This window comes from Mustela nivalis, assembly GCF_964662115.1.
Source record: "Mustela nivalis genome assembly, contig: HAP1_SCAFFOLD_2401, whole genome shotgun sequence".
Taxonomy (NCBI): Eukaryota; Metazoa; Chordata; class Mammalia; order Carnivora; family Mustelidae; genus Mustela; species Mustela nivalis.
The window spans coordinates 1-15,031 of record NW_028134264.1 but is presented as its reverse complement, the minus strand read 5'-3'; the positions used below and the strand labels follow the sequence as shown (position 1 = coordinate 15,031).

At 41.2% G+C, this 15,031-nt stretch overlaps 1 protein-coding gene across 1 annotated transcript; it reads left to right on the top strand.

Moving 5' to 3' along the window:
• Positions 1-843: 843 nt before the first annotated feature.
• On the top strand, positions 844-14,481 carry LOC309858431 (uncharacterized protein; the record flags this gene model as incomplete). Its single annotated transcript, XM_082751129.1, has 6 exons — positions 844-2,072; positions 4,783-4,838; positions 5,030-5,102; positions 8,026-8,103; positions 10,823-10,943; positions 14,288-14,481. Coding segments are annotated over exons 1-6 (651 nt in total), but the record flags the coding sequence as incomplete, so codon positions are not given.
• Between the last annotated feature and the right edge of the window lie 550 nt (positions 14,482-15,031).

Below are 15,031 nucleotides of genomic sequence, written 5' to 3'. Positions count from 1 at the left end.
AGAGAAGCAGGCAGAGAGAGAGAGAGGAGGAAGCAGGCTCCCCACTCAGCAGAGAGCCCGATGCGGGGCCCGATCCCAGAACCCTGGGATCATGACCTGAGCCGAAGGCAGAGGCTTTAACCCACCGAGCCACCCAGGCGCCTCTGTTTTTTCGTTTTAAACAGCAAAGAGAGGAGCGTGCAGAGAAAGAAAGAATGAAAGGGAATGTGAATCAATGAGAGCAAATGGGAAAGCACTTGATCTGGATTGGAGGACCAAGAATTGTTTCCCTGAGGAAGTGACACTTGATCCGGTAAGTAGGAGTTAAGTGGACTGGAAGTGGTGAGTATTTTAGATCAGAGAAAACACACTTGTAAGGTGGAAATGGTTGAAGTACTTCCATAAAGTAAGGGGTGAGATCTGTCCAGATAACTGGCAAAGCTTTGGAAAGGGTCCTATGTAGAACTAAAATAAGACTGAAATGCGGGTACCTAGTTAAGATATCAGCAAAGCAAGGACCCCCCAAAATGGGTCAAATCAAGCTTTGGTGAACTAACCAGAATCTTGCAATTAAGAGCATTCAAATGAACATGTTATATACCAAGCCTCTCTTCAGTTGTCAATTTGAAATTTTATTTTGCACAACATACGTGGAGGACCGGTTCACTTAAACTGAATTTTCAGTGCTTAGGACTTCTAAAGGGCTTCTGTCTTTGGGACAATTCTAGTCAAATCCAATTTCTTCATTTTTATAACAATAAAGCCAGATCCGAAAAATGTGATTTGTCTTAGGCGCCCCAGGTAGTGACAGATCTAGGCTTAAAATTCACAACTCCTAACCCTCTCCCTTTTGAGAATGAAGTTACTTCTAGATAAATAGAACCAAGGTAATTAAGCCGGGTCTCCACTTAAGGCCTGGCGGGAAGCGATTTGAGAGTTGTAAATGCCTGGGACAAAACGTAACTTCAAAGTAGGAAAAGTGCTTCTATGTTGTTACCGTGGTTACTGCAAAGCCAATGGAATGAGGCGTACTTTCGTTTCTGTCTAAAAGCCCCGCCCCACGACCCGACGGCCAATGGTGTGCACTGTCTCCACAGGAAGAGCATCCGCTGAGCCAATGGTGCGCGTCGTTTCTATAGTTCCCGCCGGAAGGACGCCTCGGCGTCTCTGCGGCAAGAGCGGTTGCTATGACGCCCGGGCGTGGGTAAGCACCTGCCGCTGGCCGCTGAGCAGCTGTGGAGCCCAGTGAGCCGGGACCCTCGCGGCACTCTACGAAAGTGTCCTGCCTGGTTCCTGAGATTCCCGCGGTTCTGCCTTAGCCCCGAGGAGGAAGGCGCCTTCTCTGCGCTCTTTTTCTGCATTCCAGGTCTTTCCCGCTTCTCTCGCTAGTGTGACCCGAAACCGGAGAAGAGCCTCTCCTGGCTCTGCCTTTATAGTGGCGGGCCGGAGTGATTCTGCTTGAAGAAGGGACCCAGCCGCCACAGGCCTTTAGAATTAGGCCGTCTGCCCTTTTTAGAGAGGGCTTGGAACCCGTCGGTTAAGTGGGCGCCCCCTTTCTCACCGCCCCGGCGAAGACTCAGCCCTGCACAGACCACGGCGCCTGGTGGGCCTGGCCGGTGCCGAGTCCTCCGAGCTACGGCTTCCCCTGGTCGTAGGCTTGTGAACAAAGAACTGCCGTTTTCCGCTTATTCGCCCTATGTTCATCATGCAGAACCTTAAATGCCGATGAAGCTCTGGAGAGGCCTTCTGTATCTTCGGCATCGGACGTCATCAAGTCAGTTACCTTCTGCCTTTCGAGCTACGATCTCATCCGCTTCTCTCATCACCCTCAGCACCAGTTTTCTCATCCTGCTCATTCCACAGCCATTTTCACCCTTTCTTGTCCACGCTGCACATCACTGAATTCCATTCGTCTCCACCACCTCTGCCATCTGTAGACCACCTCCCTCTGATTTCCTACTACAATGCTTTGGGTAGCTAAGTATTCCACATTCTTCAGCTCTGGAATCCTTTGGAAGATTTTCTTTGTTTCTCTGCACTGTGGCCAGCTTCCTGTCTTGGTTAAACTAACTAACATGGAGAAGCGCGCTTTGGTAAATACAAACAGTGAATTCCTACAAGCGTAGTGTGTTTTGAAACTGAGGGGGAAAAATCAAAATGCGTTTTTAGGCCCATTCCACGCTCATATAAAGAAAGATTGTTCCTTGCTCAAGTGAATATTCTGTTAGATTTACATGATGTATTTATGCATGTGAAAAGATCATTCAACCGGATTTCAACTTTAAGCCCATATGAATGCAGTGCCTTGATACCATCAAATTTTCTGGAGAGGAGATGCTTAAAATAGTTCTTGTGCCTTCTCTTCATGTCAGTTCCTTTTCTTTTCTTTCTTTCTTTTTTTTTTTTAAGATTTATTTATTCATTTTAGAGAGTACACATATGTATGGGGGAGGGGGCAGAGAGAGTGGGAGAAACAGTGACACTCACTGAGTGGGAGGATGGGGATCCCCAGGGACCATGAGATCAAGACCTGAGAGGAAATCAAGAGTTGGCTGCCCAACCCACTGAGCCACCCAGGTGCCCCTTCATGTCAGTTTCTTAATGGGAAAACATTCTTTATGACCTGAGCCAAGAAACAGAAACAATGAGGAGGAATGATTGAAAATAAATATTTTTGGCAACGAAGCAGGCTTAATAGTCCTAAAAAGACTGGAACATAGAACTTTAAAAAAATAGAATGAGATTCATTTAGAGCCAGTGCAGTTTTCTTTTAGTTGAAAAACTTTAATTTGTCTTAACGTTTGTGTTCCTCGTTGAGTCTCACTATTTCTTTTTCAGTATTCAGGTTTAAGTGTAAACTTATTTTGAATATATGTACTTTTTGCAGGTACTTTGGGGGCTTCAGCTTTCTCTTCTATAATGGATTGGAGAAGAAAAAAAAAGTTCTAGGGATACCTGGGTGGTACAGTCGGTTGGGCGGGTCTCCCACTCCCTCTGCCCCCTCTCCCATACATATGTGTACTCTTGATTTTGGCTGAGGTCATGATCTCAGGATGGTGAGATAAAGCTCCAAGATCAGTGTGGTATCTGCTTGAGATTCTCTCTCTCCCTCTGCTCCTCCCAAAGCTCACACTCTAAATTAATTAATTAATTAATTAGTTCTTTAAAAAAAGAGAAAAAGTTCTGAAACTTTATTCATTTTTCACATTTAATGGATAAATTCTAACTTTTGAAAAGCACAGGGTTAGGTGCTGTATTTTAAGGATCTTACCTTTCCCCTTCCAGTATGTATTTACTGAATAAACATCATTAGGGAGCACTGAAAAGTAACTTTTTAAGCACTTTCCTCTCACCCTAGGACAGTGGCTCTAAACCCAGGGGGTGATCTTGTTCCCCATGAGACATTTGGCAAAGGATGGAGATATTTCGGTTTGTCACAGCTGGGGATATGTTAACTGGCATCTACTTGGCAGAGTACATCCTGCTATGCACAGAACATCTCCCAACAATAAGAGTGATCCAGCCCAAATGTCAGTGACACTGAGGTTAAGAAACCCTATCCCAACATATCAAGTTCATTTTCTGTTCTGGGTCAGCCCTTGCTAACAAGTGTACATTTTTACATAGCTGTAATGCTAGTGTACATTTTTGCCTTTCTTTTCCTCTTTATTTTGTATCTTAAGCATTTAAACATTGCTACATCGCTTTCAGTTTTTTGAAAAGTATTTTTCTCCTCATTTTACTTGGGAATTGAGAAGGAAAAAACTGTGTATAACATGTATCATATTTAAGATGCCTAGAATTTTAAAATTATATTTGTGTAGAAAGGAGAAAGATGGTTAAGGTGAACAGCCTGTCTGGGTATATCAGTTTTTGTGGCCATGCTATTTACTTTTGTTCTTTAATGTCACTGTAAGACCGTGAGATCCAAAACTTATCTTTTCCTCAGAGCCGGAAGATGTGCTCTAGCACGAGATATGGTCCTGACTCCTTCATTGTACTTTGAGGGCACCTGTAAGGGAAATAAGAACAAGAAACAGTGACTCTGCGCCCATTCTCCTTACCCTCTTTCCATTTAAAATTCTTTGTCTCTGTCTTAGTTTGTTTTGACAGCTTTACCAACTCATTCTTTACATCTGGAAGTTGGGGTGGGGGGGGACAAAAACTTTTTAAGATAGTTAATGAACATTTATTCAGTATCTAGTCTGGAGAGAATAGTTTGTTGTGTGCTTTGTTATGTGGGTTATTTTATGCGCAGTTTAGATGTTAGAGCATTTATAATTCAAATAATGGATTTTTTAAAAAGATTTTATTTAAGAGAGAGAGAGAGTGAGCACGAGTCAGGGGGAGAGGGAGAGGGAGAGGAAGAAGCAGACTCCCTGCTCAGCGGGGAAATCGTCGGAGACTCAAAGATTGCTTCTCTCATGATAGTATATTATCTGTGGCAGTTTGCCTCTACCCCATGTATCCAGGATGGGCTGCTCAAGCTTCAGCGATCTTATGTGTATTCCAGCCAGTAGAATGGAAGCAGTAGTGAGGAAGAGTGATCCCATTCTTTTCAGGGCACTTCCTAGAGGTGGCGCACAATTCCATTTACAACCCCATTGGTGAGGACTTAGGCCACAGGGCTGTATCTTCCAGTAAGGCAGGCGGCTGTATGATCATTCAAGAAACCAGTTATCTTATGCTGCGGGAAAAGGGAAGAATAAATATTGGGGGACAACTGGCAGTCTTTTCCACTAGCACTTGTGTTTGTTGTAATTTCAGTGTGTTTCTGTTTCTTCCCATTTTTTTTTTCCCTAGATAGAGCTGGAGCTTAGCAAAGATGGATTATTACTTAACCCTAACAACCCCATGAGGTAGGCATTGTTATTAATCCATTTTATTGGGGGGGTAGATAAAAGTTTAAAGAAGTTAGGTGACTTGCTTAGTCACAAAGCTATAAAGTGGCAGAGCCAGGGTTTGAACCAAGGTATATCAGACTCCTATATCCGTGCTGTTAATCACCATGATGGTGAGAAAGGCAGAGAGCCAAAGTCAGGATTCTTAGGAATGGCAGCATCTCAAGGGGCTGTGGAAGAAGAGGAGCCCAGGAAGAACGGAGAGAAGAAGGGGCCAAAGAGGTAAGAGTAAAAACAGGAGAAGTGGTAAGTGATATTTTGAGTATAGTGGTAAGAACAGAAGTCAAAATGCAGTTGAGGAGGAGAGGGGAAGACAATTTGAAAGGAGGACAGTAGCTTCAGAGAAATGTGGTGGGGTCAAAGGAGGGTAATTTTTGTATCTTTATTTTTAAGACCAAAAACATCCCTTATTTTTGAGAGAGAAAGGGTGAGAGCCTGTGTGGGGAGGGGCAGAGAGAGAGGGAATCTTTTTTTTTTTTTAAGCTTTTATTTATTTATTTGACAGACAGATCACAAGTAGGTAGAGAGGCAGAGAGAGAGGAGGAAGCAGGCCCTCCGCTGAGCAGAGAGCCCAACATAGGGCTTGATCCCAGGACCCTGAGATCATGACCGGAGCCGAAAGTCAGGAGTCTGACACTTAACCGACTGAGCCAAGCTGGCAGCCCAAGGCCAGAAGCATCTTGAGTGAAGGGCAAGAGATCAGTAGTGATGGAGATGATGAGTATAAAGAAAAGAAAAAACTTCCTTGAAGAACCAGTATGGGATGGGAACTCGAACACAGGTGAAGAGATTTGCTTTGACCAGGAGGATGGAAGTCTCCTCCACTGAGCAGAGAAAGAGAACAAGGTCTCTCAAGATAAAGGCTAATACCTCGGTATAGAAGCTGACAGAGTTTTATGATGACTTTAGTTTCACTAGTACTGTGGGAGACAAGGTCATCTGCCAAGAGGGGAGAGGCGAGAGTGGTTGGAGATTGATGGGAGAGATGGAAGTTCTGAATAGTTGCCGAGTGAAATGGTAGCAGAATCTGGTAAAGAATGCATGGACTGATCTAGCAAGACAGAAGCTTGGCTCAGGTTGCAGACCATGAATTTGTAGTGCCTCCAGTCTGCTCACTTGTTTTATATTTCTCTATTAGCCCTCAGCAAACTACAATAGATAAAGAACAGTTAAATGGTCAAACTTTTCCAGGGCTGGGGTTTTCAGAGAAGGTGGTTCGAGGGGCAAGATAACTGGTGATATTGATGACAGATTGCAGTGATCAGCTGTTGGCTCCAGGCTTGAGGGGAAAAGCCAAAAGTAACTGGTAGTTTGAGAGATGTAATGGTGGAGGGACTGAGGTCTCACTGTCATTGTAGAATAAGCACAGCTTAAGAGAACAATCACTTTACCCCCATCAGTATGGCTTTGTTATATATATAAAACAAATATAAAAAGTATTAGCAAAGATATGACAAAGCATTGTGTGGTGGGAACATAAAATGGTGCAGCTGGTTTGGAAAACAGTAGGGCAGCTCCTCAAAGATTTGTTAAACAGAGTTATAGGACAGCAACAGACAGCATCTAGTTTAGGCATATACCCCAAACAACTGAAAGCAGGGGCTTAAACAGATACCTGTAACCCGTGCTCACAACAGTGTTCATTCACACCAGCTGAAAAGTAGAAATAGCTCAACTGTCCATGAACCAGTGAATGAATAAACAAAATGTGATACAAACACACACACACACACACACTCACACATGCACCCATCCACACACTGGAATCGTATTCAGCCTTTAAAAGGGAGAAGGAAAATACGAGTGGGGACCAGATGATGGAAGTGAGGAGCACAAGAATAATGTTAGCTGTAAGTCATGAAGCGAACACATGGGGTACTAAGATTCAGACCTGAATCCTTTTTTCTCTCAGTGTGAGGTTCAGATGATAAATAGAATTCTATATATTGTCCACTTAAACTGCTGATGTGAAAATAACACTGAAAAACTTAGCAAGAAAGGAGAAAAATAATACAAATAATGAAGAAAGCAAAACAGTATAGTTTGTGTGGACTATCTGCAGTACAGTAATAATTATGCAGATCACTACAATTCGGTCAGATTAACTTCATTAAAAGTTGTATCTGGGGGTGCCTGGGTGGTTCAGTCGGTTAAGTGTCTGCCTTCAGCTCAGGTCACAATCCTGGAGTCCTGGGATCGAGCCCCGAGTTGTGCTCCCTGCTCAGTGAGGAGTCTGCTTACTCCCCCACCCCCTATTCCTCTCCCTGCTTGTGCTCTCTCTCTCAAATAAATAATCAAAATCTTGTAAAAAAAAAAAAAAAAAAGCTATGTTTGATTATAACCACAAGTCCTAGTCACAGCTAGAGATTCTAGTAACAGAAACACAAATAAAACTTCAATCAGAAATTTATCTTTCACCTAGCATTAAAGTGTGAGCTCTTTTGTAGCTTAAAGAACTTATTGATGACAGGCTTATATCAAGAAGTTCTGGAAGAGAACTGAATGATTTGAAAGTCACCAGAAATTTTAAGCTATGTTCAGTGAGTACAGTAATCCCTTGATAGTACAGAATCCGTGAGCTCTCTAGTTTCCAGAGGAGTCCTTTTTTCTCTCAAATTCAACTGAGGGGAAAAAAAGCTTCTTTGGAATTTATAACTTTTCAAGGGGCCCTTGGGCAATTTTCTGATTACTAAATTGCAAACTTCAAAACTGGGCATACAGAAAAGCTTGTATTTTTTTAAAAATACACATTTGCATTATATATAATGTCATCATTTCTTATTTTAGAAGATGTTATGAAGCTGTTTGAAATTTTAATTTTCTTTGTGTTATTGGATATTCATGTAAATGTCCATCCTAACCGGATAAGATACCCATTAATTAACAGGAGAGCTAAACTACTTTGTACAGAGTCTAACTGTAGGTATACATGCATGTCAGCGTTCTTACGTGCTCAGTTGTGTGTGTGTGTGTGTGTGTGTGTGTGTGTGTCTGTTGTATGCATGTATGTACATACACATACGCTATCTCTTTCACCAACGGAGAAATTCAGATAGAATATGTATTTCACCATCTTGAGAAAGAAGGGGTTGAATCCCTTGTTGCTACAGAAGAACCACTCTATTTTATTTGGTGCTTATTTCAGAACAGTGAAGACAGGCTGAGCACTGCTACCAGAAATTTAGAAGAACTTATAGCGAAGCACATGGAAGAAATGAAAGAAGTAAGAGCTAATAACATAAAGTTTTAAGATAATGTGGTTTTGTTCATTGTCCTTCATTAAACCGACATGTTAAAAACCAACATCTGAATATTACTGTGTAGTTTGCAAAAGCACTTGCATGTACTTTTTTTCCCTAAAATGTTCCAATAGTCTGTATCCATTTCCTGTAGAGATGTACAAGATGTTACCAAGAGATGACTGGTTGGACATCCAAAGAGGTCTGCTCAAGGTGGTTTTCATTACCTTTGTAAATTCATCCTGTTTCAATAACCCACCCTTTAGCTGACTCTATTGCTTGTCGCTTGCGGGCTTAGAAACCTGATTAGTCAGTGGATCTGTTTCTCAAAGGTGACCTTATATTAACTACACTCACAGAGATGTTTGTGAAAAAATAGATACCAGCTTACTAGTGGGCAAAAAGAAATGTAATTGCCACAAGAACCAGACATGCATGTCCTGTGGCTGATGGATTCTTTCTCTACAGGTACACTGCATTACAGATGTTTACTTGCGGAACAAGTATTCTAATTTTTTTTAACGTAACAGTATTCATTGTTTTTGCACCACACCAAGTGCTCCATGCAATGCGTGCCCTCCATAATACCCATCACCTGGCTCCCCCAACCTCCCACCCCCTACCCCTTCAAAACCCTCAGGTTGTTTTTCAGAGTCCATAGTCTCTCATTGTTCACCCCCCCTTCCAATTTACCCCAACTTCCTTCTCCTCTCTAACTCCCCATGTCCTCCATGCTATTTGTTATGCTCCACAAAAAAGGGAAACCATATGATAATTGACTCTTTCTGCTTGACTTATTTCACTCAGCATAATCTCTTCCAGTCCTGTCCATGTTGCTACAAAAGTTGAGTATTCATCCTTTCTGATGGAGGCATAATACTCCATAGTATATATGGACCACATCTTCCTTATCCATTCATCTGTTGAAGGGCATCTTGGTTCTAATTTATATAGCACTGACTGAGATGGCCTGATTTCCACAATATGTCTCTCTATACCTGCCTTTATTTCTGGACCTTTTATAGATTAGAACGTGGCAGGGTATCTAGCTAGCCCTTAGAGGAGTAGATAATGACATCTTTTGACTTTCTTATCACTCTTTTGGTGTTTCCAATACTGGTTAACCCACTTTTTTTTTTAACATGTTCTTTCTTTAAATGAGTTAAGAAATTCTCTCAAGTTGCTTAGAAATCATTCTGTTGTGTTTCAGCATCTCAGCTCAGATAGGCAACTTACTGATTTTTAAATTTAACTTTTAGAGGACAGTGTGATTTCCAAACTTAAAAAAGAATGCAGCTCCTTTAGATCAGAAGCAGGACAACATAATAAACCATGAACTTTAACATTAGGCAAATGGGTGTGAAAAATTGCCTTTAGTACTGTCTTTCTGTGTAGCCTTGGGCAAGTTAGTTAACTTCTTTGAACTTGACATTCCTCATAGGTAAAATGTGGATGATTACCTCTTCAAAGAGATGTGTGAGGTTTACACAGGTTAAGGTCCATAAAACATTTCACGCACACGTGCTTGACTCCTAGCAGGTATTCCATCAATTATAGCTGTTAATTATTAGAAATAGGTGCTATTGTTCCTGCCATTTTGAAGAGAAAGAAAGTGAAGGTTAGCAGGAAATTATGAATTTGGGTGGCAGTGCATAGTTACCTCTGCTATATACCATTTAGCTCTTTGTTCATTTTATGAGGGGTTGCGCAATAGATTTCAACACAATTCAGCAAAATGCAATTACTTTGTTAGCCTACTTTTTTTTTTTTTTAAATTTATTTATTTGACAGAGAGAGGTCACAAGCAGGCAGAGAGTAGGCAGAGAGAGAGGGGGGAAGCAGGCTCCCTGCTGGGCAGAGAGTCTGATTCGGGGCTCAATCCCAGGACCCTGTGATCATGACCTGAGCAGAAGGCAGAGGCTTAATCCACTGAGCCACCCAGGCACCCCATGTTAGTCTACTTTTAAGCAATTTCGCAGATAGGTAAGAGCTTAGCCTCTGGGTCTGGCCCTGCGGAGTGTGAAGTCTAGCCCCTCTCCTTATTTTCTGCATGACAATGCAAATCTCTTAGCCTCTTAACAGTCTGCTTCTTCCCCTATAAAGTGGGAGGATAACAGTCTCAGAGGATTGTGGTGAAAATGAAATATTTGATGTCCTTAATACAGTGCCTGGGGCATTGAGCTAGCTTTTAATCTATTATTATGAGCCACATAAAAGTGCCTTTTATGAAGTTACCATATTAACCAAAAGCTATTTTTAAAAATACCCTGTATTTTAGTACAATCTTCTATTAACATTTCAGACATCTTAATCATCATTGTTAGCATAGGACGGTAAACAATTATTGTGGAGATTTTTCTCTGTTCATGGGTATCATGCTATATTGCCTACACAGTAGATAAGGAGACTTGATTTGAAACCTGGCAAGTTAATGGAAAAAAAAAAATTAGATATTGTGACTGTCCCAGAAATTTGTAGAGCTGTGTCATCATATCTATGGGTAACAGTGTCTGATAAAATGAAACGGCTGGAAGGAAGTTTAGGGAGGGAGACTCACACTTAAGGAAAGCCAAGATTTCTGTTTATTTCTTATAGACCGGATCGTATGGTGATCTCTCAATGATTCTTTCACTTCATAGATTTGATATGGGTTACTGTGTGAATCATGGACTAAGAGTAAGAAAATGTATTGTTTTCTTGTAGGTGGAAAAGTATGCAAACCATGTCCATAACTTAACAGAGGAAAGAGAAGCATCTTCGCACAGTTGTGAAGAGGAAAACAAAGAGCTTAGAAATGTGGTTAAAGAGCTCCAACCGAGACAGGGTATTTTTCCCTTTTGTTAACAGTGTGAAGCTTATTTTTTTTTTACTTATAGAAAGAATATGTGACAATTATAGAAATGTGGGAAATGTATAAAAGTAAAAGGAAGGGGGAAAATTATAATTTTCCACTCCAAGAAAAGTACTTATCCTGTTTGAGTGTATTTTAAACTATTGTTCTGAAATAGTCGGGAATGTTTGTGAGAAAGGACAAGATGGTTATTTCCTCCAATGTCTATTCTAGCACTTAACACACTGTGTCACAGTGACCTGTGTCAGCTCCATTGGGGCAGAGATCATGCCCTGGTCTTAGTGGTTTCTGTGTTTCCCACAGTACCTGCCTTGTAAAGTGCCTAGCATATTAAGGACTCAGGAAATATTTATTAAGTACTACAAAGCTGCAAGTGAGAACATGGATAGGACACCTTTAGAATATTCTAATATTCTGCTAATGGAAGTTTTTCCTTTATTTTGGATATCAGGTAGAAAGGTTAAGTTAAGCATAGGACCTCTATTTCATATGTACTGCACTCTTGTTTCATTGATTTTCTGGTCTTGTTTTCCATTGAATATGTGGAGTTTTCTTCTGCTGGTTTAAAAGATTGCATTCTATTTTTGTCTGTATGGTGGTTGCATTTTTAAGAGCTTTCAAATTTCTTCTGGCATTCTTAGTTATTCTCAGCAAGAGGGATGTTCAGGGCCCTAATCTGCCATTCTGTGAGAAATGGAAGATACTGTGTGTCCTGCTGCCAGTATAAATTAGTTTATGAAGGATTGGTAAATAGGGGAATTATGCCATTTTATTGTTATTTATTTATTTTTAAAGACCCTTAAAAAACATTTATTTATTTATTTGACACACACACACACACACACACAATGAGAGAGGGAACACAAGCAAGGGGAATGAAAGAGGGAGAAGCAGGCCTCCTGCAGAGCAGGGAGTGCAACACAAAGCTCCATCCCAGGATCCTGGGATCAGGACCTGGGCCAAAGGCAGATGCTTAAGGACTGAGCCACCTAGGCTCCCCTGAATTATGTCCTTTTGATGCAGAAGTTCATATACAGCGTACCCCAGCATGTTAATGATTTGAGCTAATCAGCAAGGCTTGGAGTTTATACATGAAGTTAATTTGTCCCACGTTCTTCTCTGGGACTCAGTTTGGCCACATGTTTCTCCTGGGAAGTGCTTATTGCAAAGGTAGCCCTAATCTTTGTGCATTTGGCTTTGTTTCCATAACTCCGCAGACTCAGCTCTTTGAGCTCGCCTTTATAGCAAGCCTGAGTTTTTAAAAAAAGACAAAAGTCCTATATTTACTATAGTATTTATTTTTTTAGGAATTTGATATATCTCTTTAAGTGTACCAGTGTAATTATTAGGATTGCCAGTGTTTTTTATAGCACTCTAGTTACACAATGACAGAGATTTAGAATTGTCTGTAGCAATCTGGTTTTTCAATAAGCTTTAGTACTTTTAGTGAGCAGTTTGCAAAATACAAGTTTATTTTAGGAGCATAAAACTTAATCACTTGAGAAATGCTTATATAATTAAACAATATTTTTTGAAGGTAGAAATAATACAATTTTGTAATGAATTTAATGTTGGGTGGGAGAAAAGGGGAGAAATCATTGGTGACCCAAGACTTTCTGGCCTGAGCAGTTGGAATATTAGAGTTACAGCTACTTAGGTTGGGGAGGCTATGGGAAGACATTTGGGAAAGACAGTAAAGAATTTGCTTTTGGACATGTACCTTTTGATGCACATATTAGACATACCAGTGGAAATGTCAAGTACACAATGTTGTATGTTTGGAAGGTACTGCATGCTAGAGTAGTGAATCGAATCTGAGAGTCATCAGTAAATAGCCAACACTTAAAGCCTTGGGACGATAGGCGATTACCTGGGGAATGAAAAGAAGACTGGGCCCTGGGCATTTCTATGTTTAGAGAGGTTGGAAAGGTGAGAAATTGGCCAAGAAGTTTGAGAAGGAGTGGCACACATGACAGGAGGAAAATCAACAGTGTGTGGTGTCCCAGAGAGACATGATGAAAGCATGTTGTCTTTGAGATAAGTGGGAGTGGAAGTGGGAATGGGATCCAGCACACAAGGGGAGAGTGTGGCCTTAGGAGCAAGGATGGGTTGTTAAATCTCACAAGAGGGAAGAGTATGTGGGAATTGGCAGATCTGGTAAGGAGAGTTTGTGGAAGCTGGAGTGCTGCTTTTTTTCTCAGTGAAATAAGAAGCAGGGTATTCAGCTGAGAATGAGGGGGAAGGAGGTGCTGGAGACTTGAGGAGAGAGAGGAGTCAAATAATAGTAGTCTAGATCGCTGGAAAATGAGAGAGAGAATTTCAGGGACTTGTGGGAGGATTGGCAGACAATAAGGACCCACTTAGGTGAGAGAGATGAATTTAGGTGAAAGCAATCAGCACTGGCTGTGCAGTTTTCTCTAGCTACACTTTGCTTCTGGAGTGAGGGGCAGGAGAGGTGAAGGGTTCGTTTACGGGCTGGAGTTCTGTCAGCCAAGTACAATGGAAGGAAAGAGGGGCAAGGGAATTGTGGGAGGGAGTGATTATGATGGTGAATTGCTTAGATGAATCTAAGAAAGTAAATGGGAACGGGACTGGGATAAGGAACATTGAAAAGTGTTTAAAGTTAGTGGATTGTAGTTGTCAGTATAGTCAAAAACTTGTTGACATCTAGCTACTAGACGAAGCATATGGGAAATGGTGATTGGAGACTGGGATGCTTGAAATTGAGACTGGGGAGTTGCTGCTAACAGCAAGGTCTAGAGAATTACTGTGGAGTAGGGACTGAGATGGGGTGGAGGACTCAGTCTTTGGAAGTTAGTTGGCGAGACTGAGAAGCCAGGGCACTAGAATAATCTACCTGAATTTTGAAATCACCAAGAATTTTGGCAGGACTAGTTAAGTAACCTTCACAAATTGGTTAGCTTGTTGGTGCCTGCATCCTTGTCTCATAAAGGGTAATCATGTTTCCTACCTCAGTGAATTGTTGCACAGATTAGATGACATAAATTTATCTTAGGTGCTTGGTATAATACCTAGCACATAGTAAGCATTCAATAAAACAACAATATTTAAAGTTATATAACATTAAGAATATTTACTGCTTTTGAGAACCCTTTTCCACTACTTTTTTGGTTATTTTTTTTCTGAAAGTTTGCAGATGCCCTGAAGGGAGGGGCAGAAGAGTGATAGTAGCAATATAGCTGATTTTTAAAAAACTAACTTGCTATTTCATTAAGAACACATTTAATATTTTATAACACCAATTATTTGCCGGCATTTCTTTTAACAGCTTTGTTTCTGTTATTTCTTCCTAACAGAAGTGCGAATAAAAGAGATTGAAGAAATGTTGTATAAAGAGGGCTTATCTGAAATAGCTCTGAGCAGCCCCAGTGAACAGATTATATACTTATTGGTAGAAAGAAGTACACTCTTGAGGAAACTGGAAACTGGGGACCCCAAACCAGAGTCACAAAGATGTATGACCAGTAACCTACAGAAAGGACTTGCCCAGGTATTCTGAAATTAACTAGATAATTGAATAAGAGTCAGGCCATTTTTTTAATTTGTTTGTTTGTTTGTTTCTTTAATCATTCATTCATTAAATTATTAGGAAGCCAGTTTTTTTTTTTTAAGATTTTATTTATTTATTTGACAGACAGAGATCACAAGTAGGCAGAGAGGCAGGCAGAGAGAGAGGGGGAGGCAGGTTCCCCACTGAGCAGAGAGCTCAATGCAGGGCTCGATCCCAGGACCCTGGGATCATGACCTGAGCTGAAGGCAGAGGCTTAACCCACTGAGCCACCCAAGCGCCCCTAGGAAGCCAGTTTTAATAATGCTTCAGTAAGTTGGTATTTTTTTTTATAGATTTACTTATTTATTTGAGAGAGAAGAGAACATGTCCAAGTGAGTGGGGGAGGGGCAGAGAAAGAGGGAGAGAATTCTGAAGCAAACACCCTGCATGCCCTGGAGCCAGATGTGGGGCGCCATCTAAGGGTCTTGACCTGAACCCAAACCAAGAGCTGTCCACTCAACCGGCTTTGCCAAGGCACCCCGAGTATATA